The sequence below is a fragment of the Bombina bombina genome, chromosome 1 (genome assembly GCF_027579735.1).
Source record: "Bombina bombina isolate aBomBom1 chromosome 1, aBomBom1.pri, whole genome shotgun sequence".
In the NCBI taxonomy this organism is placed as follows: Eukaryota; Metazoa; Chordata; class Amphibia; order Anura; family Bombinatoridae; genus Bombina; species Bombina bombina.
The window spans coordinates 186,098,903-186,124,441 of record NC_069499.1 but is presented as its reverse complement, the minus strand read 5'-3'; the positions used below and the strand labels follow the sequence as shown (position 1 = coordinate 186,124,441).

Sequence of the window (25,539 nt, the reverse complement as noted above, 5' to 3'; positions counted from 1 at the left end):
AAGAGGACTTTCAGTGAATTGTAGTCAGTGCAAACCATCACATTGCTATCATTCAGTATAGCTACTGTGTGATATAAAGGTTTTTGATATCTCAGTTTCAACGTCTACGTAGTTATTATTAATTTGTGCTGTGACTGCATACGGTAATAAGATGTTATTTCTGAGCTAATACCAGAGCTTAACATGTGTGTTTGTATATAATTATGTGTATATAGTTTACTAGTCAAAGGGGAAAATGTTAAACATTGGAAAAAGTAAAATCTACAGTCCTATATGTATGTGTTTGTGTATGTACAGTATATAGATAAATAGATAGATCATTCATTCAAACACAGGCAGTTAACATGAGCTGGCTACTGTCCTAATGCTTTTCACAAAGGTCTGTCTTTCTATTGTGTTTTTTTTATTATTTAACTAGATGTTCTGTTTATATTATACACATAATTTAAGCACTTTTACTAATTAAAATAGCTAAACTTTTTAAGTACAGAAATACTTTTGAAAAAGAAGAAGAAAGCATCTGAGCTTGTTTACAATGTTTTGGCATAGCAGATCTGATAGGTCGGAATCAAGGCCACATTGTAATTTTATGCAAGGAAAAACTAAATATAAACCAGTTACTGCACTTTTATACATACTAGCTGGGCACTGATCTAGCACTGTAAGAAGTAAATCAGGTGTTAACTGATCCTTCATTAGGATCCTAATGATGGCGGCCGCTAGTGACATTTGGCTCTTTTCAGAGCCAGATTTATTCTTGTGAAAGTGCTGAACACTAAAATCTGTGCAAATTCAGATCTTAGTGTGCTACAATCATCTGCCTTCTACCGCATTAGAATCCTAAGGATCCAAATGCACATGTCTATAATATCTTAGTATATATCAAACAATTGGTTCATTACATTCTAGGGGTGGAACTGTATATGGAATACATTCATTTTGTATTTATGTATATGGAGTCCACGATCCATTACTTCTGGGAATTACTCTTCCTTACCACTAGGAGGAGGCAAAGATTCCCAAACCCCAGGAACTCTATAAAACCCCTCCCACCTCATATGTACCTCAGTCTTTACTTTGTCTCCACTGGAGGTGGTCGAATTTGAAGATGTGCATTTGATTCTTCAGTGAGAGGGGTTCCCAGTTGATATTGAGGCCCCGTTTCCCCTCAGAGTACAGTGCTTCTCAGAAGGACATATATGGGTTATGGTTTGTGCCTCCTTTTTCACATCATGAGAAATCTGTCACAGACCCTCCAAAACTAGTCGCAGGGACTTGACTTTTGCCTCCTTCTATGGATCTACAATATACCAATATACTCCTGTTCCATAACCTCTGCTTATATATTTCGGCACTGGTTTGGGTGTCTATAAGTAAGTATAATTTTTCTTCTTAAAAGGGAAGAGTCCACAGCTGCATTCATTACTTTTGGGAAATAGAGAACCTGGCCACCAGGAGGAGGCAAAGACACCCCAGCCAAAGGCTTAAATACCTCCCCTACTTCCCTCATCCCCAGTCATTCTTTGCCTTTTCGTCACAGGAGGTTGGCAGAGAAGTGTCAGAAGTTCAAGATAGTCTCTTATGGAGGGTAGTACTCTTTGCAATGGGACTGGAGTTTTAAGTAATCCTGTTAGCCTCTTAGTGAGAGCACGGATGAAAGTTAGAGTCCGGAGATGCATAGGGAGTTTTCCTGCGAAACCATTCTGACTTATATTAACAGCTCCTTGGTAATCAGCGTTGACGAGTTTCGCTACCTTTCTTCACTCAAGTCCATGTCAGAAGCGAAGCTACTATCTGTCATACTTGAAGTGCCGTGTTCCTGTTCCACAGCGTAGATTCCTGTAAGATTGTTTCATTTTATTTCAACATGTGAATGTAATGTTAACGAAACAAGATAGGGTCCCAACAATTAGAATATATAAAAAAATATATAGTAACGGCACCACTTCAGAATATAATGTAATGAAAAAATACTTTAATTATATCAGTAAATTCTGACTGATCCTCTTATTGAGAGGGTGCACGGGTATAGTATCGCCACAAATACTGTCATAAATATACACAATATTACTCAGCACACCTGAATAATGAAAAAAACAACTTTATTAATATACAAAAATAGTGAAAAAAGGTCACTGTCTAAAACCCTTCCCATTCCAAACATTCATCCATCATGCATACAAACAAAAGAACTATAACACCCCAGGCGTCCCTAGGGGAATCAAAAATATGCAGCTATCTGAAAAAAAGTCACTTAAGACCCAAATGTTTCAATGCTTGATTTAGTACTTGTACTCCCAAAAGATGAGGATGTTAGATAATATAACCTTCGTCTCAGAAAAGGTTAATAAGCAAAGTTAATCAGCAAAGTCAATGTCTGCAAGTATCATCTGCTATGTTAGTATGTTAAAACAAAAAAAGCACTCCGTAGGATCTTTTCTGAACCCTTATTTAACTATATGCAGGTAAATCCCAGGTAAGTTGTGTTGGTCTATTCACACTACATGTAACTGTCAATGCCTCTTGTCAGCGTATTAGCATGTTAGCTCAATGCAACAGTTAGTAACAACAATAAGCAATGAAATGTTCGCATTGTGTATAGCTGTCAACGGCAGGATAGCTCCATAGCTCCGTGACTTTCACACCACAGGCATGTTCACAAAATCCAAAAAGAATTCTCGGGTTCAATATGTCTCAGTGCAAATTTAGCAGATGAAAACTTGTCATGGATAGACGGCATAGACTAACGACTCCAACGCGCATTTCGGGACTCCGCCCTTTTTCAAGGAGGGACTCCTTTTATCTTAATAAGGAATCATGGGTTAATATCTCCTGAGGGGGTTATTGAACAGGGGGGGACTTTTAATCATGTTTGTTATATGGTTATATGATCTGCAAATGTGTAGCTATACTTAGGCTTGCGGCCTTTTCGGAGCATGACTGCCTTCTTTTACTAACGCGATCTTTCAAGATTGCGCGCCTTTTTCGTGAATGGCACGGTGCATCTTGTGACGGGTGCGGTTACGTTGTTTTTCACTTCTGTATGCTGACTGTGTGCGACCGAGAGAGTCTTGCTCATGGGTTGTCTGGTTCACAGGAGGTGGTGAGTGCCCCAGCCATTGGGGGGTGTTAAAGGGTGCCAGTTATTTTTTTGTAATCCCAAGGTTATGGAGGATTCTGATATGCGTGACACAGATGCCTCCGATATGGAGTATGTGTCTTGTGATAAATATGAAATGGCCCAGGTAATCAATGCCCATCAGTTATATTCCGATTGCCGTTCTAGAGTACTCTCTTCTACCGAAGCAGGGAGCTGTCAGTGTTCTGTTAACCAGGGCCCATCAAGCGTGGTATCGCCCAATTCAGTTCGATCCTCAGGGGAAGCGTTGGCCCCTGAGGCATCAGGGGCCAGGGTCTTCAGTTGATCCAGCGAGGGATGATTTTGCCTTCCGTTATAGGCTGGCTTGCCTTTGTGTTCTTTTATGACATGTTTTGGCAATGTTGGAGGATCCCAGTCCTAGCGGGCCGAGGGATCCAAGGCCTTAGAAGCTGGAGGGCAAAATGGATATGACGTTTGGGGATGAAGCCAATCTCCTTAACGTTGTGCGTTATTTTTCTTTGTTTTTGGTTCCAGTTCTGAGCTTGGGTGAATAGGGCTTTTTTTTTTTTTTTTTATTGACCTTTGGTATACATTACAATATATAAGCAGAAATATAAATGTTATACAAATTGCAAAATAAAAAGAGAGAGACACATGAGATCATATTATCATTAACAACACGATTTTGTCTGTTACATCACAGATAGAATTAAAAAGGTATACGTTTTCTTAATTGTCGAACATATAGCTATCAGATCTCATGTAATTTAAATGTCGCTGTGAAACAAGTTTACTGATTTGAATTGATTAACCAACATAAATATACCAAGCCTTTGTTATAAAGTTAGATGCTCAACTCCCATATTTTCATGAAGCCACTCTTGGGCTTCTAGTAAAATTCTTTGTGGGGAGTATGGTATAAAGTAGTGTGCCAAGCAATAATATGGAGTAATAATATATTTTCATAGAACATCTATCGGCAGCTTAAGCATATATAAATGAAATATAATTGTAGATGTGGTATGTATCAAGGGAAACCGCGCTATGAGTCTCTGACTAAAATCAAAGGGGGGAGTTAGAACGGCTATTCAACATTAAGAAATAACTCTTGTAGGGCCTATTAATAAAAGGGGTACCAGTGGACTTGTTGCGTTATATCTGTTTAAGTACTGATAATTGAAAAGCGGAGATCAAAATGTGTATAACTTCAGGATGCAATAGAAGGCTAGGGTCTCTTCTGAAAAGTTAGCATTGCCTCAGTGTGAAAAGACAGTTGTATCCAACAATATATATTATTTTCTTTTTTATCATATGTTCTGGCCCCGCTGACTGGGTACGGGCCCTATACCCCGCAACAGGTGCCTGCATCAGATAACAAGAGGATATTAGAACAAGAAGCAACACGTACCACACTATGCCAAGGAACTTCAAATCAAGCCATATCACATGATACTACAGTTATGCCATAAGGTTATTATCTAGGAGAACTGTATATCCAACGAAACATGCCTTACATCACTATGACAGAACAGGATGGGAAACTGCATGCAATCAAACTAATCTACATGGAGAATTATTACAAGTCCCACTACAGTTTAGAACTAACATTAGAGAAGAATGTATTAGACAACCCTGAAAGTGGGTCACTAGATAAAAATACTAACAGTATTATGAGAGATCACCAGTAAACCACTTCTGTGGCTAAAATTGCTTAAATGAGGATGTCATTGAAGATAATGCCACGCAAAATTTAGGAATCCTGCTCATAAATATGGAGAGGCTATTAAAATATATGTTCAGAGACTATTCAAATAGCTAGTATCTGCTAATTATATATAGTGCAGGAACAAAAGATTCTGCATTAGGGACTGCATCACTTATATTCAGAATCTTTGGCATAACAGATTTCAATAAGGTAATTGACATATGGGTCTTCGGTGTTAAGCAAAGAAGATAGCTAACTTGCCAGTACCATTTTGAGTTAATAAAGTATAGGAGAACATATATATGCAAATATTGTTCAGGACAAATTAGCAGCCAAATCTCTAAATATTAGGTAAATTAGTAACAAATACGGATAACTAATGAATCTGTTGAGAGATCTTTGCAAGGTTGAGTTGCCGGGAAAGAGAGATAAGTATTCCATCAAAAGGAGCTTGAAGCAAACACGCGTTCACAGGCAAGGAGTCTAGTACGTTGTGGCCACACATGAATCTTGTGGAAGTGTAACTATACTCCCGACCATAAAGCTTTGTGTATGTCATTCATGGCAGTCACTCCTGTCTTCACATCACATACCTCAAAGCCAGACTGAATGCCAGTATTCATATTTATATGTTGAGAAGTGTCCAGAGTGAGTCTGCTTGCTGGGTCATCATGTTTGTAGGAGTCCCCTCTCCACGGTCCTCAACCAACGGATATCTCAAAAAAGCCCTCTCTAGCTCTCTTTCAAGTCATTTAAAATGCAGATCGAGCAAAGCGCCAAGTGATGAAGTGAAGAGCTCTATTTGCGGGTCCATTGTTTCTCCTTAGGTTAGTTAGGATAAGCTGGAACGTTGCAAAGTCACATCTCATCTAATGCCTGAGGCCGCGTATTGTTGTAAATTAGGTTTCAGTTCAACAATCACGTCTGTGGAGCGGTCAAAAAGTCACTTTGAGTCTAGGTTTAGTGGCCGTTAGCAATCATGGCGTGATGTCTGTGTGCCACGAGTTGCGGCTATCAAAATATAAGTGCTGGTCTAGCTTGCTGTTAGGCGCGGTAGCCCTTCTGTCTTGAAACTCGCGTTTAACGGCTTCCCAGGGGGATCCCCAATGAACTTGGGTGATGTGTAGAGAGATAGATACATGGAGAGCTGTTCCAGACCCCTCGGTTTTGTTCCTTCAGCTTGTGGTTGCACTAAACTCACATTTATGCGGCCATGTTGTTTCTTGACCGTCTCTGCCCCCATGAATGGGGCTTTTAATCGGCTGGTCCCATTGTCATCCTCATTCACCTTGGGCATTTATCCGATGGGTGCCTTCATTTTTTTTTTTTATCCAGATGGATGTGTTTAATTTGTTTTCTCTAAGCTCATGTCTGTTAAATATTCGTTTTTCTGAACGTTTTTCTCTGGAACCGATACTTGCTATTTAGGTTGCGTGGGCACTTCCTCGGAAGTTGTGCACTTGTTGGATAATAGTATTCTATTTTTCTAGCTCATTTATCGATCCTTCGGGATGAATTTTCTTGGACCTTGGGCAGTTCTAGAGTGTCCTTATAACAGGCAGGTACTGGTCGGATACTTTTTCGGATGTTACCAGGGTTTATGTCGCCCTCGTGGTGCTGATTAATCCTGCTGGATTCTGAATGTCACTTGGCCTATTCTATGGTCTCCGGGCTCGGATCCTAACGAAGTATGAGGCCTGTTGTTTAAATGCAACCCCTGCGCACGGAGGCTTATGAGTGCCAATCTTAGTTGGTTGTTCGGGCTTCTCATCTGGGATACGGATCTGTTTTTTAAGGTATTTAAGCCTTTGGCTGGGGTGTCTTTGCCTCCTCCTGGTGGCTAGGTTCTGTATTTCAAAAAAGTAATGAATGCAGCTGTGGACTCTTCCCTTCAAAAGAAAATTAAATTATCAGGTAAGCATAATTTATGTTTATTAATATTTAAACACTCCATAGCCTTATTATGTGGATTTATATATATATATATATATATATATATATATATATATACAGAATATAGCCCTGGGACAGAATTGATACATTATTCCCCTTGCTGTTTTGCATGCGTCATGTTTTGGGCACGCTTAGTGTTTGGGTTTTTTGCGAATAGGCCTTCGGGTCTTCGCAAATCGGGACAGCGCATGTTGGTTTAGCGCTCCTCGGCACTGCGCATTTCTATTTAGTTCTGTTATACTTTTTTTGTCCCGCCTTTGGCGGGATTATTCACAATAGGTTTGTACAGGTATGTCACCGGTCGGGTTTTGGGGCACTAAGTTCCCTTATAACTGTCAAGTTTTTCTGCGTGCATTATTTCATATTGCTGAGCAATATCTACGCTTCAGATTTAAAGTTTATATGTCTCCTGCTTTGTTTTACAGTTCGGCTTAGCACATTATATTGTACCTGTAAGTTTTTTAAAAGCTAATTTAGGAGGGTTTAAATTACCATCCCTCAAGAGCATTTTAAGGGGGTTATAGTTTTGCTTTGTCAACGCTATAATGTCCGCTCGCACTATAATAAATATACCCCTTGGAGTGCTTTTTTCACTACTAGAGTTAAAACAGATTAAACTTTTTGGTTTGAAGTCTCTCAGAGAGATAATATTGAAAGGCTTCTAGTTCTTTTGTTCCAGCGATATAAAGATGTATTTTAAAATATTACAGTACCATAAAAATAGGATGCTTTTTATTTACATGCACATTGAGTTATTATTTTTTAGTCAAATATTATTGATTTTGGGAATATAGAAGTAATTCCTTTTTGGTTAAAGGGACATGAAACCCAAATTTTTTCTTTCATGATTTAGACAGAACGTGCAATTTTAAACAACTTTCCAATTTACTTCTATTATTTAATTTGCTTGATTTTCTTGTTATCCTTTGCTGAAATGTTTATCTAGGTAAGCTCCGGAGCAGCAAAGAACCTAGGTTCTAGATGCTGATTGGTGGCTGCATATATATATATATATATATATATATACTGATTGTCATTGGCTTACCCATATGTTCAGTTAGAATTCAGTTATGCATTGCTGCTGCTTCTTCAACAAATGATACCAAGAGAATGAAGCAAATTTGATAATAGAAGTAAAGTGTAAAGTTGTTTAAAATGTTTTACCTAAATCATGAAAGAAAATGTTTGAGTTTCATGCCCTTTAAGTGTAGTACATATTCTATTTTATATGTAAAATAGTGATATGTCATTATAACATAATTTTGCGGAGATTTAGTAATATTGTGATACTTTTTTATATTACCCTGGAAAAGATGTAGTGGCCCATTTATCAAGCTCTTTAACCCTGTCCGCCTGCTCTGAGCAGGCGGACAGGAATCACCATTGACACCTCCCTGCTGATGGCCGATTGGCCGCGAGTCTGCAGGGGGCGGCGTTGCACCAGCAGCTCTTGTGAGCTTCTGGTGCAATGCTGAACACGGAGAGCGTATTGCTCTCCTCCTTCAGCGAGGTCTTGCGGACCTGATCCGCACTGTCGGATCAGGTCGGCAAGAACTTTGATAAATAGACCTCGTAGTGTTCGTTATAATGCCAAGTAAAACTTTAGTTTTGTAGGGTTATTTTATAGTAATGCTGTGATATTGTTTGTTTTTTTGTATATTCATTTCTTCAGGTTGTATTGCATTGGGAACATATACATATTGACATTTATATAGAAAATTATAAAGCTTTAAATCTCCAGGACCATGGCAGACTCCTGTTTTTTCTACGGCTTGCACGGTGCATGTAATGGACTCAGAGTCTAAGGAGTCAACCCGCCCCTGAAGGGTCCTCACCAGGGCTGGTTGTCTGGCTCACTCATCAGTCAAAGCAGCATATGACTGTGGTTGACCACTCACTTTTATATTTGTATATACTACTAGTGGCAATATTTCATATTTACACACTTGACATCACGTGACATCGGAAGTCGCTCCTGACGGATCTCACAAAAAATAGCACACTTTAAAAAAATGATGACTCTCTTTGGCTGCTCTAACTTTTGCAGAGGTGCCGGTATAGCGTACCATGGCATACCGGCAGAAAAAAAGCCCTGTGTGTGTGTGCGTGTATATATATATATGTAGGTGTGGATAGATAGATAGAGATGATAGAGATTGTCCTCTGGAATAATAAATAAATTAAATAATTGTGCACTTCTTGTTTTTATTTAATAATCATTAGTAAGGCCCAGCTTGTTGTTTTTCTTAACAGCTGTAGTGCAGTGTCATGATATGGTTCTGGGTTATTTAACAGCTTTTAGTCATTTACAATGTTAATCTTTGTACCAGTGTTAAACTATAAATACAGCCAGTATAGCAGGGTATAAGAATTTAATGCCCAAAAGGTTTGGTTGGCCAACCTAGACCATAGCTTCCCATTAAACTTCATATTACAATACATTTCTTATGTAATCTAGAATATACTGTGCAATTATAAAATTTTAAAGCCACATAAACATTTTTTACAAAATACTTAGCTATCATCTTTAATAATGGAACCTCAGCTGCTGCATTACATATAAGTAGCTAAAAACGTGCTTCTATTTCTCAAAGTGGCAAATCATGAATCCTTTAGTTTTATAAATAAAAGGATCACTGAACAAAATTAATGACATATTTGAGATAACTGCAAGTAAAATATTTTGAGGAGATAGTCAGGTAAAAAGTTCGACAGAAATGGGGGAGTTTTTTTTTCAATTTAACTCAGACGTATTTTTGAGCTCTCTTACCAAACACTTTCCAGTCCATCTGATTTTCCTACATTCATATTGTATGAGCAAAGGAAAATTGTAAGAAACAGTGTTTTCTTAGAGCCATGACAGAAGGATTTTCGCAGACTTACACATAAGTAAAGTATACCTAGCAAATTTTACAGCAAAACATGGGGACACATTGATTTTATATTGATGATGATCTTATGTGGTGCAGGTATTTTATTATTGTTACTAATTATATCAATACATGGTGTTTATTTACAACATTCATATTATTTTGCATTTTCAATTAACATTTTTATTAATGAATAGTCTGATATTTTATTTTCGTGTGAGATTCGGTCACTACGTTAACGATTTTAAATAAATAAGGAAGTTGTCAAATTTGGTAAAATGTGACCGGAACATGCATGAGCTTGACAGATTAAAAACGTTGAGCAAAACAGGCCACATTGTTCTTTTATAAGAGAGTAAAGCTGTTGAAATATATCATTCAAAAACTGGCACAAAACCATTGTGCTGACTTATTATAGAGAGACTGGTCAGGGCTTATCAGGATATAGCTGCAGGTTTTTGCAGTGCAGGGTCATGTATAAACCAGCTTTATTATTTGATTAGCATAACTTTAAAAATTAAATTAAATTAAAAAAATAAATTTTGTAAGCTCTTCCAACAGATTGGAATAGACCCTGCCGCCATGCGTATTCACATGTTGATATGGGCAGCTTCGTATTGTTTACTAAAGTTATAGACTTTTCACTACAGTACATTGCAGTAGAAAAGGATATTATATATATATATATATATATATATATATATATATATATATACAGTATATGTATATACTGTGTATATATATATACACACACTTTATCTTTTATCTTCTTCATAATCATACACTTTATTGAAAAATAATGTAAATAAATAAGAACAGATAAGGTGGAATATTGTGTTTTTAACATAGTATATAAACCAATGAGTATTTTCTTTTCAACTTTTGGCAACATTTGAGACTTTTTATTTCTCTTACTAATTGTGTTATAGGAAATATATTTGTATTATTCAGTTTTTTTTTGTCTTGGTGGATTGTAATAGTTACAGTGAATAAGGGTGCAATATGACAAAATGACTAGTGTTTTCTTTCTTTCCAACAGAGCACCATACCCTACGATGATCAGTAGCCTCCATCAAGAAAGCAATTTACATTGGTGTTCACAACAATAAGAAATTAGTCTGCGCACCGACATCCCTGCACTCAGAGCCTGAATCCTTGCTTGTGCAATATGAAAAAGTGGCTTTGCTGAAGATTTTTGCTTTTTTTCCCTTCTCTCTAGATGCTGTGTTTGACACTCAGCACTAACAAATGTTAGAATAGAAAAGGACTAAAACAAAAGACCTCTTATTTATTTTAATATTTAAATGAAGAATAGAGAAACTAGTGCTGACGTGCAGTATTTTTGTTTAACGCATTTCTAGACAAGATAAAAGTTAAGTTAGTAAAAAGCACTTATTTGGAATATGGACTGTTGTTATTTTTGAGATGAAAAATAAAATATTTTCTCCCCTTTGTAGATGTTAAGCAACAGGTACTATACCTTGGATCTTTTAGCATGTTTAGTATTGTGTTTTGGCTGAATGGTTTTAGGAGACCAGGGGGCAATTTAAGCAACAATAACAAAAGAAGATTTGTTAATGATGTACAGCATGCAAAAAAATTGCTGAAATGCAAACCAGTTATTTCCATATAATATTGGGTTTAGATTGTTCTATACCACATGCTGCTACGTTCTCCTGCTACGTTCTCTGCACTCCTTTTTTAGTTAGAACTCTGGGAATTAAGTATTTGATCTTGTTTAGGTTTTATAATAGCTATGAGTGGTGCAAAAAATCTTGACATTCAAATATCTCATGTTTAGTTGATGTGTTCAGAGTGTGTTATTTTGTATTATTTTTAGTTTTTTTTTTATTATTTATTAGTAAGAATTGTTTTGGTTCATTCTCCCAGTTTCCTCATGTGGCAGGCCAGAAAACACTATGACAACGTTCAGTAAAACAAAAAAAATTCTGTTTGATTTATTTTCCTTTTTAAATCCTGTATCAATAAAAGTTCACATTGTCAGGGTTTTAATGGCTTTAGCAGGCATTGCAATTGTTATTAGTAGCTTCATATAAAACATTGTTTGTTTTTATGTGGTTTCTTAACCAACCAGGTGGTTCTTGTGTGTACTAAATGGAAAAAAAAAGTGAACTTTATATAGGGTGAAATTATTTTGAAATACAAAGTTCTCACCTTTGTTCAGGTGATCAAAATAAAAGCGGGAAATGTTTTATAAGCAGTATTTTTTTTATTATTATTATTTTTAATTTTAAGAACATTTCATTCTATGTAGAATTTACTCCATAAAAGTGTTTGCTGTCCATGTTTCAACAGAAAATATGAGGTGATCAAATATTTAAAATTTGATTAAACAAAATGATGTAAGGCAACACAGACCAGTGACTGTACAATATAATGTGATTAATAAAACTTACCATTGGTTCTACTCTCTTGATATGTGAATGTGTTTTACAAATTGGCATGTTGGACTAAGGACAAAGTACTTTCATTTTAACACGAGTCCTTGGTGTAGAAGCAGATACTAAACCGTTTTTATTTTGTCATTAAAGGACCAGTAAATACAGTAGATTTGCATGATCAACAAATGCATGACAAAAAGATAACACAAAAGCACTTAGGGACCAATTTATCATTGTCTGTCCGACATGATAAGCTGTAGCATATCTTGTCCGACAGACATCGCTGAATGCCGACAGCATATGCTGTCGGCATTTATCATTGCACAAGCAGTTCTGGTGAACTGCTTGTGCAATGCCGCCCCCTGCAGATTTGCGGCCGCTAGCAGGGGGTGTCAATCAACTCGGTCGTATAAGATCGGGCGGATTGATGTCCGCAGCCTCAGAGGCAGCGGACCAGTTAAGGAGCAGCGGTCTTAAGACCACTGTTTCATAACTGCTGTTTCCGGCGAGCCTAATGGCTCGCACAGAAACAGGGGCCATTCGGCCCTTGACAAATGGGCCTCATAGTCTCAACTTCAAATGAGTAGTACTTTTTTTTTTCTGACAAGTTTCAGTTATGTCTATTTCCACTCCTCCTGTATCATGTGACAGCCATCAGCCAATCACAAATACATATATGTATATGCTGTGAATTCTTGAACATGCTCAGTAAAAAGACTGTGCACATTTTGTTAATGGAAGTAAAATTGAAAGTTGTTTAAAACTGCATGCTCTATCTGAATCATGAAAGTTTCATTTTGACTTGAGTGTCATTTTAAGATAATAGAAGCCAGATATAGAGAGGATCAAGTGGTACATAATTAATTTTCATACCACACTTAGCAATATGTTGTATTTCAAAAACTGACAAATCAAAAAGGTTCAGTTATGTGTAACAAAATGTTTTCTGATCTGTTAATGTTTAGACATACAGTGAATATAAAGTTCATGATTTTTGTTATCAACTTAGTAAATCCAGAAACATGTTTTTCTTTACAAGATTGTGAATTCAGTACTTCTCATGCTAATGATCTGAAAGGGTATATATGTATTCCTTTTTGGTGGGTGGATCAAGTGGATGATTTGTGAAAAAAATGCTTCCAGGAGATGGATTTTTTTTATATTATTATTATTATAAAGCTATATAACTTGTAAAGCATCACATACAGTACCATCACATAACTGTAGTACAAATATACCATGTGCTGAGACTAATGTAACCAGGAAGAGTGTTACACCTGAAAACCATATGTATGCAGATATTTTATTGTGATGCAGTTCTTCATTGAGAGTGTTTTGTATAATATAGATATATATATATACAGTGGAGGCTCCTCTATAAGAGCACAGTTGCACGTGAACCCCCTGAGAGCCATGAGAAGCCCTGAAAGAAAAACCACAAAACAAAAAAACCCTTTTTGGCTAAATAGATATAATTTTTCCAATAGCACCCCTATTGGAAAATTATATTTGTTCAGCCCAAAAGGTTCCAGTCCAATTTTGCAAAAAAAATTGCAGTTTTTACTTCTATCTATCGCACCGCACGTGTGATAGATAGAAGTATAGGCTTCAACACAGCTTCTAAATGCACAGATTTAGCAGTGCGAGTGAGAGCCACGTGATGCCACAGTGAGGGAGGAGGAGCCTGGTCGGCACAAAACTGAGTCGGAAGCCAGGAAGTGAGAGGAGCGGGCAGGCAGTGGGCACAACCAGGGGTGAGTCAGATTACATACCATTCTTTCTATGGGACATAATTGCATATGTCGTGTAATATGTGGAATTAGGTACACTGTGACGTCACAGCTCCGATTGATCTGTCAGACCTGTTAAACTGATCCTAATGTGAGACATGAATGCTGGAGAGGAGAGAGAGTGAGACAAGAGTGGAGAGAGACAAGAGGGGAGAGACAAGAGGGGAGAGAGAGAGAGAGATACAAGGGGAGAGAGAGAGAGACAAGAGGAGAGAGAGAGATAGACAAGAGGAGAGTGAGAGAGACAAGAGGAGAGAGAGAGACAAGAGGAGAGAGAGAGACAAGAGGAGAGAGAGATATACACAAAAGGAGTAAGAGAGAGACAAGAGGAGAAAGAGAGAGACAAGAGAGAGAGGGAGAGACAAGAGGAGAGAGAGAGAAGAGGAGATAGAGAGATATCTAAAAACAAATAATGAATTAGCTTTTATTTGTTTCACAAGCTCCATTTATATCATGCAGTAATTAAAATAATTGCTAGGTTATTTAACCCCAGTTTATGTATTGTGAACCCCCATTTTAATAACCCACGAGCCGCCACTGTATATATATATATATATTTGTGTGTGTGTGTGTGTTAAGGGTGAAGTAAGAAATCCTAGTATTACCAGTGTAAAATGGACATTACACAAGCAGCTGTGGGTAAATCCTGATGTCCTGTAATTCCCCCATCTACACTATTTATTTTGCCTCCGTCTGGGGGTTCAAGGACGGTGCCCCACCGATCCTCTGGCATCCACCCCAAGTGAACTTTGGGGAATGAAGTTTACTAGGGGGGCTTTGCCCACCTTGAAACCCCCCCCCAGGCAGAGTCAAAAAAAGATAGTGAAGATGGAGGAATTACACTGCATGCTATATATGTTTGATGCGATGACTCCTCACTCTGAAGGGATTTATGATCATACATTGGGGTTTACCCACAGCCAGTTGTCCATTTTACCCGGGTAATCCTCGGAGTACCCAATATAGGACTTTACCCATAACATACATTCATATATATATAATACCATGCATACATAAATAGAGGGTTTTGTATCTTTCTTTAAAGAGTAGCATTGTATTTAGAATAATTTGCCTACTTGGATCCAGTATATATAATCTACATGTCATACTCAACAATGTTAAAGGGGAACACTGAAATATAATAGTTTGATAGTATCCACGCAGCCAAATAATTGTATGAATGAATCAAGTTTAGCAGCCATTTACACTCTTAAATGGACATTAAATAGCTGGTGACAACTACAGTAATATGGTTACTACTTACTATGCTATTGTTTCTTTTTTCTCCTATACCTGCAGCTTCGTTTCTTAATTTGACCCATTACAGAATCCAGCTGGTAAAGCTCTGCATGTTATATTGGCACCGCCATCTTGTAACTCGCGTATTGTTGCATCCTGTGACATAATGTAGAATGGAAGTGTTACATTTTTACAGGTTTTTGCACAGTTTAAATGTTGCATAACAAATATAAGCTGCAAGATGGCGGCACCCAGTGTAAAGATACAGAGTTTCACTAACTTATACATCTAAGGGGTTAAAATAGTAGAACAACTTTGATGACAGCTGCGGGTATTGAAAGAAGGATAATAGCATGGTGAGTAGTATCCATGCTTACTGTAGTTGTACCCAGCAGTTTTATGTCCCTTGAACTTTTGCCATTTTGGCTCTTTAGCTTCTAGTATTGCATTCTTGTCATGTTGAATAATTAATATCCACTCTAGTTTATTTACTTTGCAAATCAAAATGATTTTCTTTACTAACTGTTCAGTACATAAAAAAATTATTTTTAAGTATTCTATTTGGCCTTATTAGTTAATATGAAAATATCACATACCATGACACTGACACCTGTTTGTATTGTGTTTTGGGTGATGTATCATGTTATATTGAATTCCAGCCTAACTATTTTTGAAATTTAGACATTAATATTCAATTTTATTTTTATCAGGCCACATTGCTTTTTGCTAAATTCATATAGATTGTCTTGAATATTAAGTTGCAGGCTTTCAGCAATTTTTTTTCTGTCAGCTCTGTTGAGGGTTTGGGCCTCTTCATGTAATTCATGAGTGCCGCCATGTTGAAATATAGCTATCACTACATTCCAGATACCTGCAGTGAAACATAGGTTCCAAAATGGCAGCATCCATAATTAGGAGACGCCTAAAATGCAATTAGTGTTTAATGTCTCTTATGTATTTTCAAATTATTTAGTCAGCAGAAACTAAAGGATCTGCTCAAGAAGGCACTAAGCAAAATATATCTGTATTTGTTTTTGAAAAATTTTCTCCAAAAGAAAAAGGTTAGTTTTATAAATTAATGATACCTTGTAAAATATTTTGTTAACAAATTAAAGTAGCCGAGATTTACAGGAAGTATAGTAAATAATATATTTATACATGAAGCTAAAAACAGGAAATCATGGGACAATCTTCCATAGAAAGAAAATGCTTTATCTCATATTCTCTACTGCTAAGCTTATTGAAAAGCTGTATAGAAACAAATAAACCTGTTTGACCACGTGCTGTAATTTGCAGGAGTCTTGTGAAGAGATTAATAGAGATAATGGGCTTTATTTTACATTTTGCTGACTGTTGCATTATTGTAGTTTACACATTCCTGTAATTGAAATTGTATAAAATGGTCGGCTAGGACTATTGTATCCAAAACTCTGAAGCGTAGCAATAACTGAGTATTGTAATGTTGCAATAGTCCACTGATATTTAGAGGACAATAATCTCTAGAAAATCAATGCCCACATATTATAAGAGATTTTGTACTCTAAAGATTTTTTTTTTACTCAATATGCTTAAAGGGACACTGTACCCAAAATTTTTCTTTCGTGATTCAGATTGAGCATGAAATTTTAAGCAACTTTCTAATTTACTCCTATTATCAAATTTACTTCATTCTCTTGGTATCTTTGTTTGAAATGCAAGAATGTAAGTTTAGATGCCGGACCATTTTTGGTGAACAACCTGGGTTGTCCTTGCTGATTGGTGGATAAATTCATCCACCAATAAAAAAGTGCTGTCCAGAGTACTGAAACCAAAAAAAAGCTTAGATGCCTTCTTTTTCAAATAATGATAGCAAGAGAACGAAGAAAAATTGATAATAGGAGTAAAATAGAAAGTTGCTTAACCCCTTAATGACCGAGGACGTGAAGGGTACGTCCTCAAAAAAAAGGCAGTTAACGCCTGAGGACGTACCCTGCACGTCCTCGGTGTGGAAAGCAGCTGGAAGCGATCCTGCTCGCTTCCAGCTGCTTTCCGGTTATTGCAGTGATGCCTCGATATCGAGGCATCCTGCAATAACATTTTTAAGCCATCCGGTGCAGAGAGAGCCACTCTGTGGCCCTCTCTGCACCGGAGATTGTTGGCTTACCGCGTTGGTGGGTGGGAGGCTGGTGGGAGGCGGGTGGTGGCCATCGATGGCCTTGGCGACGTGCAGGAGGGGCGGGATCGTGGGCGTGGGTGATCGGGCGCGCGCACGGAAGGGCGGGGGCGGGCGCGTGCACGGGGAGGGAGCGGGTGGGAACCGCTACACTACAGAAAAAAGTTTAAAAAAAAATGCAAAAAAAAAGGGAATAAAAGTTTTTTTTTAATAATCAATTAAGGTGTTGGGGTTTGTCTGTGAGGGGGGGTGAAGCTACACTACAGAATTTCTATTTTTTTTTAAAAAAAACACGTTTTTTTCTTGAAACTGGGTACTGGCAGACAGCTGCCAGTACCCAAGATGGCCCCCAATAATGCAGAGGGGGAGGGTAAGAGAGCTGTTTTGGGGGTGGATCAGGGAGGTTGGGGGCTAAGGGGGCATTCTACAAAGCAGCATATGTAAATATGCTTAAAAAAAATAATTAAAAAAACCTTTTATTTTAGTACTGGCAGACTTTCTGCCAGTACTTAAGATGGCGGGGACAATTGTGGGGTGGGGGAGGGAAGGGAGCTGTTTGGGAGGGATCAGGGGGTCTGATGTGTCAGGTGTGAGGCTGATCTCTACACTAAAGCTAAAATTAACCCTGCAAGCTCCCTACAAACTACCTAATTAACCCCTTCACTGCTAGCCATAATATACGTGTGATGCGCAGCAGCATTTAGAGGCCTTCTAATTACCAAAAAGCAACGCCGAAGTCATATATGTCTGCTATTTCTGAACAAAGGGGATCCCAGAAAAGCATTTACAACCATTTGTGCCATAATTGCATAAGCTGTTTGTAAATAATTTCAGTGAGAAACCTAAAATTGTGAAAAATTTTACGTTTTTTTAAATTTGATCGCATATGGTGGTGAAATGGTGGCATGAAATATACCAAAATGGGCCTAGATCAATACTTGGGGTTGTCTACTACACTACACTAAAGCTAAAATTAACCATACAAGCTCCCTACATGCTCCCTAATTAACCCCTTCACTGCTGGGCATAAAACACGTGTGGTGCGCAGTGGCATTTAGCAGCCTTCTAATTACCAAAAAGCAACGCCAAAGCCATATATGTCTGCTATTTATGAACAAAGGGGATCCCAGAGAAGAATTTACAACCATTTATGCTATAATTGCACAAGCTGTTTGTAAATGATTTCAGTGAGAAACCTAAAGTTTGTGAAAAAATTTGTGAAAAAGTGAACAATTTTTTTTATTTGATCGCATTTGGCGGCGAAATGGTGGCATGAAATATACCAAAATGGGCCTAGATCAATACTTTGGGATGTCTTCTAAAAAAAAATATATACATGTCAATGGATATTCAGGGATTCCTGAAAGATATCAGTGTCCCAATGTAACTAGCACTCATTTTGAAAAAAAGTGGTTTGGAAATAGCAAAGTGCTACTTGTATTTATGGACCTATAACTTGCAAAAAAAGCAAAGAACATGTAAACATTGGGTATTTCTAAACTCAGAACAAAATTTAGAAACTATTTAGCATGGGATTTTTTTGGTGGTTGTAGATGTGTAACAGATTTTGGGGGTCAAAGTTAGAAAAAGTGTGTTTTTTTCCATTTTTTCCTCATATTTTATAAAAAAAATTAGAGTAAATTATAAGATATGATAAAAATAATGGTATCTTTAGAAAGCCCATTTAATGGCGAGAAAAACGGTATATAATATGTGTGGGTACAGTAAATGAGTAAGAGGAAAATTACAGCTAAACACAAACACCGCAAAAATGTAAAAATAGCCTTGGTCCCAAACGGACAGAAAATGGAAAAGTGCTGCGGTCATTAAGGGGTTAAAATTGCATGCTCTTTCTGAATTACAAAAGAAAAAAAATGGGTTCAGTGTCCCTTTAAAGGAAGATGATCTGGAAAATTGTACAACTGGCCTTATATTTTCTATACAGAGAGTGGAATAGTCATCATTGTAGCCTGTGGAATGATTTCTCAACTGCATTGCTTTAATAGAAAACAATATAGAGGGCAGATATAGAAACGTACTATACAAATCATTTTAATGTTAATTAAATCATTAAAATGTTCTTTTGTACGATACATATTGTTTAGACTTTCCTTAAATGGGCATAAAAGTGTAAACATAATATGCTCTAAGTGTTAGATGATTTCATTATAGCACTATTGTTTGCATAAAATGGTATTTTACCCCTGCAAAGGAGTTAAACACTTAGTTAAAGGGATAGTTAAGTCAAAATTAAATTTAAAGGGAATGGATTGGATAGAACATGGAATTTTAAACAACTTTCCAATTTTCTTTCGTTATCAATGTTGCTTAGTTTTCTTGGTATCCTTTGCTACAGAGTAATCCTAGGTAAGTTCACACATGCATACTCCTAAGCCTACCTAAGTTTACTTCTCAACAATGGATGCCAAGGGAACAAAACAGATTTATTTATACGCATTAATTAGTAAGTTGTTTAAAATTGCATGCTCGCTGTGAATCATGAACATTTCATTTTGCCTTTACTGGTCCTTTAAAGTCATCAACATCTCTCCTTGTAAAGAGCAAATTAATGGTTAATGCTGTTTTACCAATATAATTTTCAGTGTCATTTTAATCACAATTTCTATTGACATTTATTCTGTATTGCAATAATCATACCTAAATAGGTAAGCTACACATTTGAATTGACTTCACAGAACATGCTTAGGGCTGTGCTTCATTTTGAGGTTAGTTTACAATCCGCAGCTTCATAAACTATGTATTGCTAAAATGCAAATTAATTAAATCTCTTCAGTTTGAAAATGATGGAGCCTCAGAAGAACTGCTTTCGTTTGCTGCTGATCTACTGGTATGTCTATACTTCTAAACATTGCCACAATCTTAAATGTAGTTATTACTCTGTTCAAAGAAAGCTCTCAGGGCTCAATGTCCTGTCATGCGCATATAGGAATGTCTTGTGCACTATCTATAGTCTCCTTTATGTGCCCTATTTTCTTCATCCTACCTGCCCTGGTGGTCACCCATGTCATGTGATATTTTCCGCTTTAAGTGTTAATGTATTGAAAGTCATATCTGACAACAAAGGTAATTGAAGCCGTCTTCACCACACATAACAATTATAAAAGTCAATAACTGAACATGGTTTCTATTTCCTCTTTACTCTGCAAAAAAACAAACAAAACTAACGTATAATCCTGGTTTACTTTTTTATTTTTCTTGCAGAAGGAAGTCTGGCTTTCTCCCTTTCTGTTGACGTTTGCTGTCTGATTGCTTCCTCTTATTGAAACAATGGATTGGAAAAGCATGTTGGGGCCAGGAACTTTTATGGCATCTTACCTTTACACGCAGCTATCTCCCTTCTGTTTTAGGACCTTTTTTTTTTTCTGTTTTGTTATAAAATTGAGTATCTGTGTACTTGGGTTTGTCTCAGTTTATAATCTCAGAGCTCTTGAAAATGAAATATACTCTGCAATTAAAAGCAACAATAAAATATGTGGGTATAAATGATTGTTTTCGTACCATTAATACAAAATTCCAAGTGGTTGATCTAGGGTTGGAACAATTATTTATTGCTTTAAATAATTGAATCTACAGAGCACTGGTCTATATTTTCATTTGTTTTAAAGAACTCTGAGTTAATTTGCTTTGCCTATGAGTGTGAGGGGATCCCTATGTGACTGGCAGCAAAAGGGTTATTGCCTGCTTTTCCCATTTTTAGTCGCCTTCCCTGTTGCAATGATATACGTCAGATATGAACTGTTGAGGACCCCACATCACTTGTCCCTTTTTTTCTCTCTTTAGGTCACCCAACTTGTCTGCAGTTTACTATCAATATGACAGAAGCTGTCAAAACATACCAGTGGCAGTGCATTGAATGCAAATCCTGCATAGTCTGTGGGACATCTGAAAATGATGTGAGTAGCTATATTTGTGTATCTTTATTTGCAAATGTAACGCTTCTCCCTTAAGATAAAAAATGAAATACATTAAATAGTTTCAAGTATAATAAAGCGAGTGATAGGTGTAAAATCCAAGCACATTAAAAAAATCAATTTAATCTTTTCATAGGTTATAATTAAATTAATAATAATTGTTTGAATGACCCCTTTGATTTATCAGCCTGTATTAGTAACTCATCAGTGTTTTTTTTTTCTATACCACTCATCTTGATTAATGCATTTTATATATAAAAATGAATAAAATGCAAGTTCTTGTTTCCATTCATCATAAAAGTTGTTTGATCAGGCTGATCTATTTTTTATTTTGAGAAACGGGTAGTTGTGTTTTATCTTTTTATTTTTTTAATAAAATACTGTTTGGAAGGAGTAATTTAATACCAACTTACTTTGAATACATGTTCTTTCTATCCTCAATTTTGGAAGTCCATTACCTGCTGAAGGAAACTTGATCAACAGAGAGAATATCTAGCTGGGAAGTTTCCAACATTCCCAGCCTGCAAGATTAATACTGTTTAAGTGCACTTACATTCTTCTACTTACAGACATTCGCTACTACTATTACCACAATTTAAGGTAGTGTGTACAAGTGCAATTGAGGTGTGTCCTCCGTCCAGCTCCTGGACTTCTCTGCTCCCCCCATCTTTTCTCAGTCTCATTATTGCAATACATGTCCTCAATATATCTGTTTTCCCATTGGCACTTAGGAGCAGCAGCAGTTTACCTGAGTCAGTGAGAATAGCATCGTACAGGCATATGTGCCAAATGGTATATATCTCAATGTACAAATAGTACATGAAGCTGCTCAGATTGCAAGTGGTACGCTCTTTTTTTTTTTTTTAACTCAAGCGACAACGGCCCTTAAAGTTTCTCCCACCCGCCTGGTACACCTCCAATCTTAACCCTCCACCCATGGCAGTATCCGATACAGGTAGTCTGTATCGCATCTATCTTCATATGGTAACAGATCAGTGCTCCCTTATTATATGAAGGCAGATGCCTTCTGCCCCCGGTTAAAAGCTGTCAAAGCTGACAGCAGGGCCGCACCTTGTGCCAGAGTGTTAGATGTAGGTACTATGTCAACACAGTATGCTTGGCAAAGTACTGTGTGACATTACCTAAGTCCATTTGGCGCAAGGGGTTAAAATGTTTATTTTTAAAAAGTTTATATATGAGTGTAAGTTTATTTTAATATATTTTTGATGTGTTTTGTGAATGTTTGTTATTAAACCTTGCACTTTTCTTGAGGTCTCAAGACACTCTAAAGATTTTAGTGTATTTTCGGCATTTATGTGCACAACCTATAACTTTCAACTCTTAATATGATCGCTATTTAGCGTGGTCGTGATACCCATTGAAATTAAAGAATTGCGCTAGAGAGTAATCTTGCCCTAAATATTTATATTTGATGTTTGCAATTGCAGCCACAAAATGAAAAGAGACTCTTGCTCTTAGAGACAGGTTGTTTAATACTATACCTCTATAACCTTGTTGACTTTTGTATATTTGTTGTGTCGCGGTTATTGATAATCTGTAGATACTATAACCTAGATTACGAGTTTTGTGTTAGAGGCTGTGTGGTGCTAACGAGCAGTTTATGCTCACCGCTCACTTACAGACAGCGCTGGTATTACGGGTTTTACAAACCAGACAAGAAGTGAGCGTTGAGCAAAATTTTGCTCATTACTGCACTCCAATACCAGCGCTGCTTACGTTAGCAGTGAGCTGGTGTAACGTGCTCGTGCACGATTTCCCCATAGGAATCAACAGGGAGAGCCGGCGGAACAAAAGTCTAACACCTGCAAAAAAGCAGCGTAAAACTCCTTAACGCAGCCCCATTGATTCCTATGGGGAAACACATTTTATGTCTACACCTAACACCCTAACATGAACCAGAGTCTAAAGACCCCTAATCTTACACTTATTAACCCCTAATCTGCCGCCCCCGAAATCACAGACACCTACATTATAATTATTAACCCTTAATCTGCCGCTCCGGACACCGCCGCCACCTACATTATACTTATGAACCCCTAATCTGCTGCCCCCAACATCGCCGAACCCTACATTATATTTCTTAACCCCTAATCTGCCGCCCCCAACGTCGCCGCCACTATAATAATCATATTAACCCCTAAACCATCGCACTCCTGCCTCACCAACATTAGTTAAATATTATTAACCCCTAATCTGCCAGCTCTAACATTGCTGCCACCGACCTACATTAACCCCTAATCTGCCGCCCCCAACGTCGACGCCACTATATTAAAGTTATTAACCCCTAAACCTAAGTCTAACCCTAAACCTAACACCCCCTAACTTAAATATAATTAAAAGAAATCAAAATAGAAATTCCTATCATTAACTAAATTATTCCTATTTAAAACTAGATACTTACCTATAAAATAAACCCTAAGATAGCTACAATATAACTAATAGTTACATTGTAACTAGCTTAGGGTTTATTTTTATTTTACAGGCAAGTTTGTATTTATTTAAACTAGGTAGAATAGTTACTAAATAGTTATTAACTATTTACTTACTACCTAGATAAAATAAATACAAAAGTACCTGTAAAATAAAACCTAACCTAAGTTTCAATTACACCTAACACTACACTATAATTAAATTAATTCCCTAAATTAAATACAATTAAATAAAATTATCTAAAGTACAACAAAAAAAACACAAAATTACAGAAAATAATAAACAAATTACAAGATTTTTAAACAAATTACACCTAATCTAATCCCCCTAACAAAATAAAAAAGCCCCCCCAAAATAAAAAAAGCCCTACCCTACACTAAATTTCAAATAGCCCTTAAAAGGGCCTTTTGCGGGGCATTGCCCCAAAGTAATCAGCTCTTTTACCTGTAAAAAAAATTACAAATCCCCCCAACATTAAAACCCACCACCCACATAACCAACCCTACTCTAAAACCCACCCAATACCCCCTTAAAAAAACCTAACACTAACCCCTTGAAGATCACCTTACCGGGAGAAGTCTTCATCCAAGCCGGGCCTAAGTCCGCAACGAACCCGGGAGAGGTCTTCATCCAAGCCGGACAAAGTGGTCCTCCAGACTGGCAGAAGTCTTCATCCAGACGGCATCTTCTATCTTCATCCATCCCGCGCGGAGCGGGTCCATCTTCAAGTCATCCGACGCAAATCATCCTCTTCATCCGACAGCTCTTCTGGAATGAAGGTTCCTTTAAATGACGTCATCCAAGATGGCGTCCCTTCAATTCCGATTGGCTGATAGAATTCTATCAGCCAATCGGAATTAAGGTAGAAAAAATCCTATTGGCTGATGCAATTAGCCAATAGGATTGAAGTTCAATCCTATTGGCTGATGCAATCAGCCAATAGAATTGAGCTGGCATTCTATTGGCTGTTGCAATCAGCAAATAGGATTGAGCTGGCATTCTATTGGCTGATTGGAACAGAACTCAGATACATAAGCGTGGAGCATCCCATCACTCCCGTCTTCTACTACCTCCCGAAAATCCACAAGACTCTCCACAAACCTCCGGGAAGACCCATCATATCCGGCATAGGGTCTCTAACCAGCAATCTGTCTGAATATTTAGATAAGAACTTACAGAAATATGTGACACAACTACCATCGTACGTGAGAGATTCAACACAGATTCTGAATATTCTGGAGAACACAGAATGGAAAGAGAACTACCTACTCGCCACCTGTGACGTCACCTCCCTATATACCTGCATACCACACAAAGGAGGTCGAGAAGCTGTAGAGTACTTTCTCAAGAAGGACCACACAGTGCCGGCATTGCAGAAGACATTCATCCTAGAAGGGATAAGCTATATTCTAACGCACAACTATTTCTACCACGATGGGAAATTTTATAGACAGCTGTGCGGCACCGCCATGGGGACTAGGTTCGCGCAGAACTATGCGAACCTCTACATGGGCAAATGGGAACACATATTTTGGGAGTCCTGCCCAGCCGGCGCGGACCTAGTCTCCTACTACAGATATATTGATGACATCCTCCTGATATGGAAAGGCTCCAAAGAAGATTTAGAACACACTATAAGGGTTATGAACAACAACACCAACAACCTGAAATTCACCTACGAGATCAGCGACAAGGAAATCACATTCCTCGATCTAAGAATAATCATCAAAAATGGGAAACTTCAGACTTCAACATTTTTTAAACCTGTGGATTGTAACAACTATGTCCACAGGGAAAGTTGCCATCATTCCAAATGGAAGGAGAATATACCCAAGGGACAGCTACGAAGATTGAAAAAGAACTGTTCGGACCCCAATTTATGGGAAACCCAGGCGGAAGAACTGAAAAAACGCTTCCTGGAGAGAGGATATGAAGAGGAAAAACT

At 37.4% G+C, this 25,539-nt stretch overlaps 1 protein-coding gene across 4 annotated transcripts in view; it reads left to right on the top strand.

Moving 5' to 3' along the window:
- DPF3 (double PHD fingers 3) overlaps positions 1-25,539 on the top strand; it is a 635,732-nt gene that overhangs the window by 590,784 nt on the left and 19,409 nt on the right. For 2 of the 4 annotated variants that reach the window (XR_008400069.1, XM_053697773.1), the window contains exon 10: positions 10,668-12,056. Coding sequence is in view for 2 of the 4 variants with exons in the window: in XM_053697772.1 (XP_053553747.1) it covers positions 21,013-21,125 (113 nt within the window). In the remaining 2 variants the exon portion in view is untranslated. Of the gene's footprint in view, positions 1-10,667; positions 12,057-21,012; positions 21,126-25,539 lie in introns of those variants that run through there. The other 2 variants (XM_053697772.1, XM_053697771.1) reach the window with 1 other exon arrangement.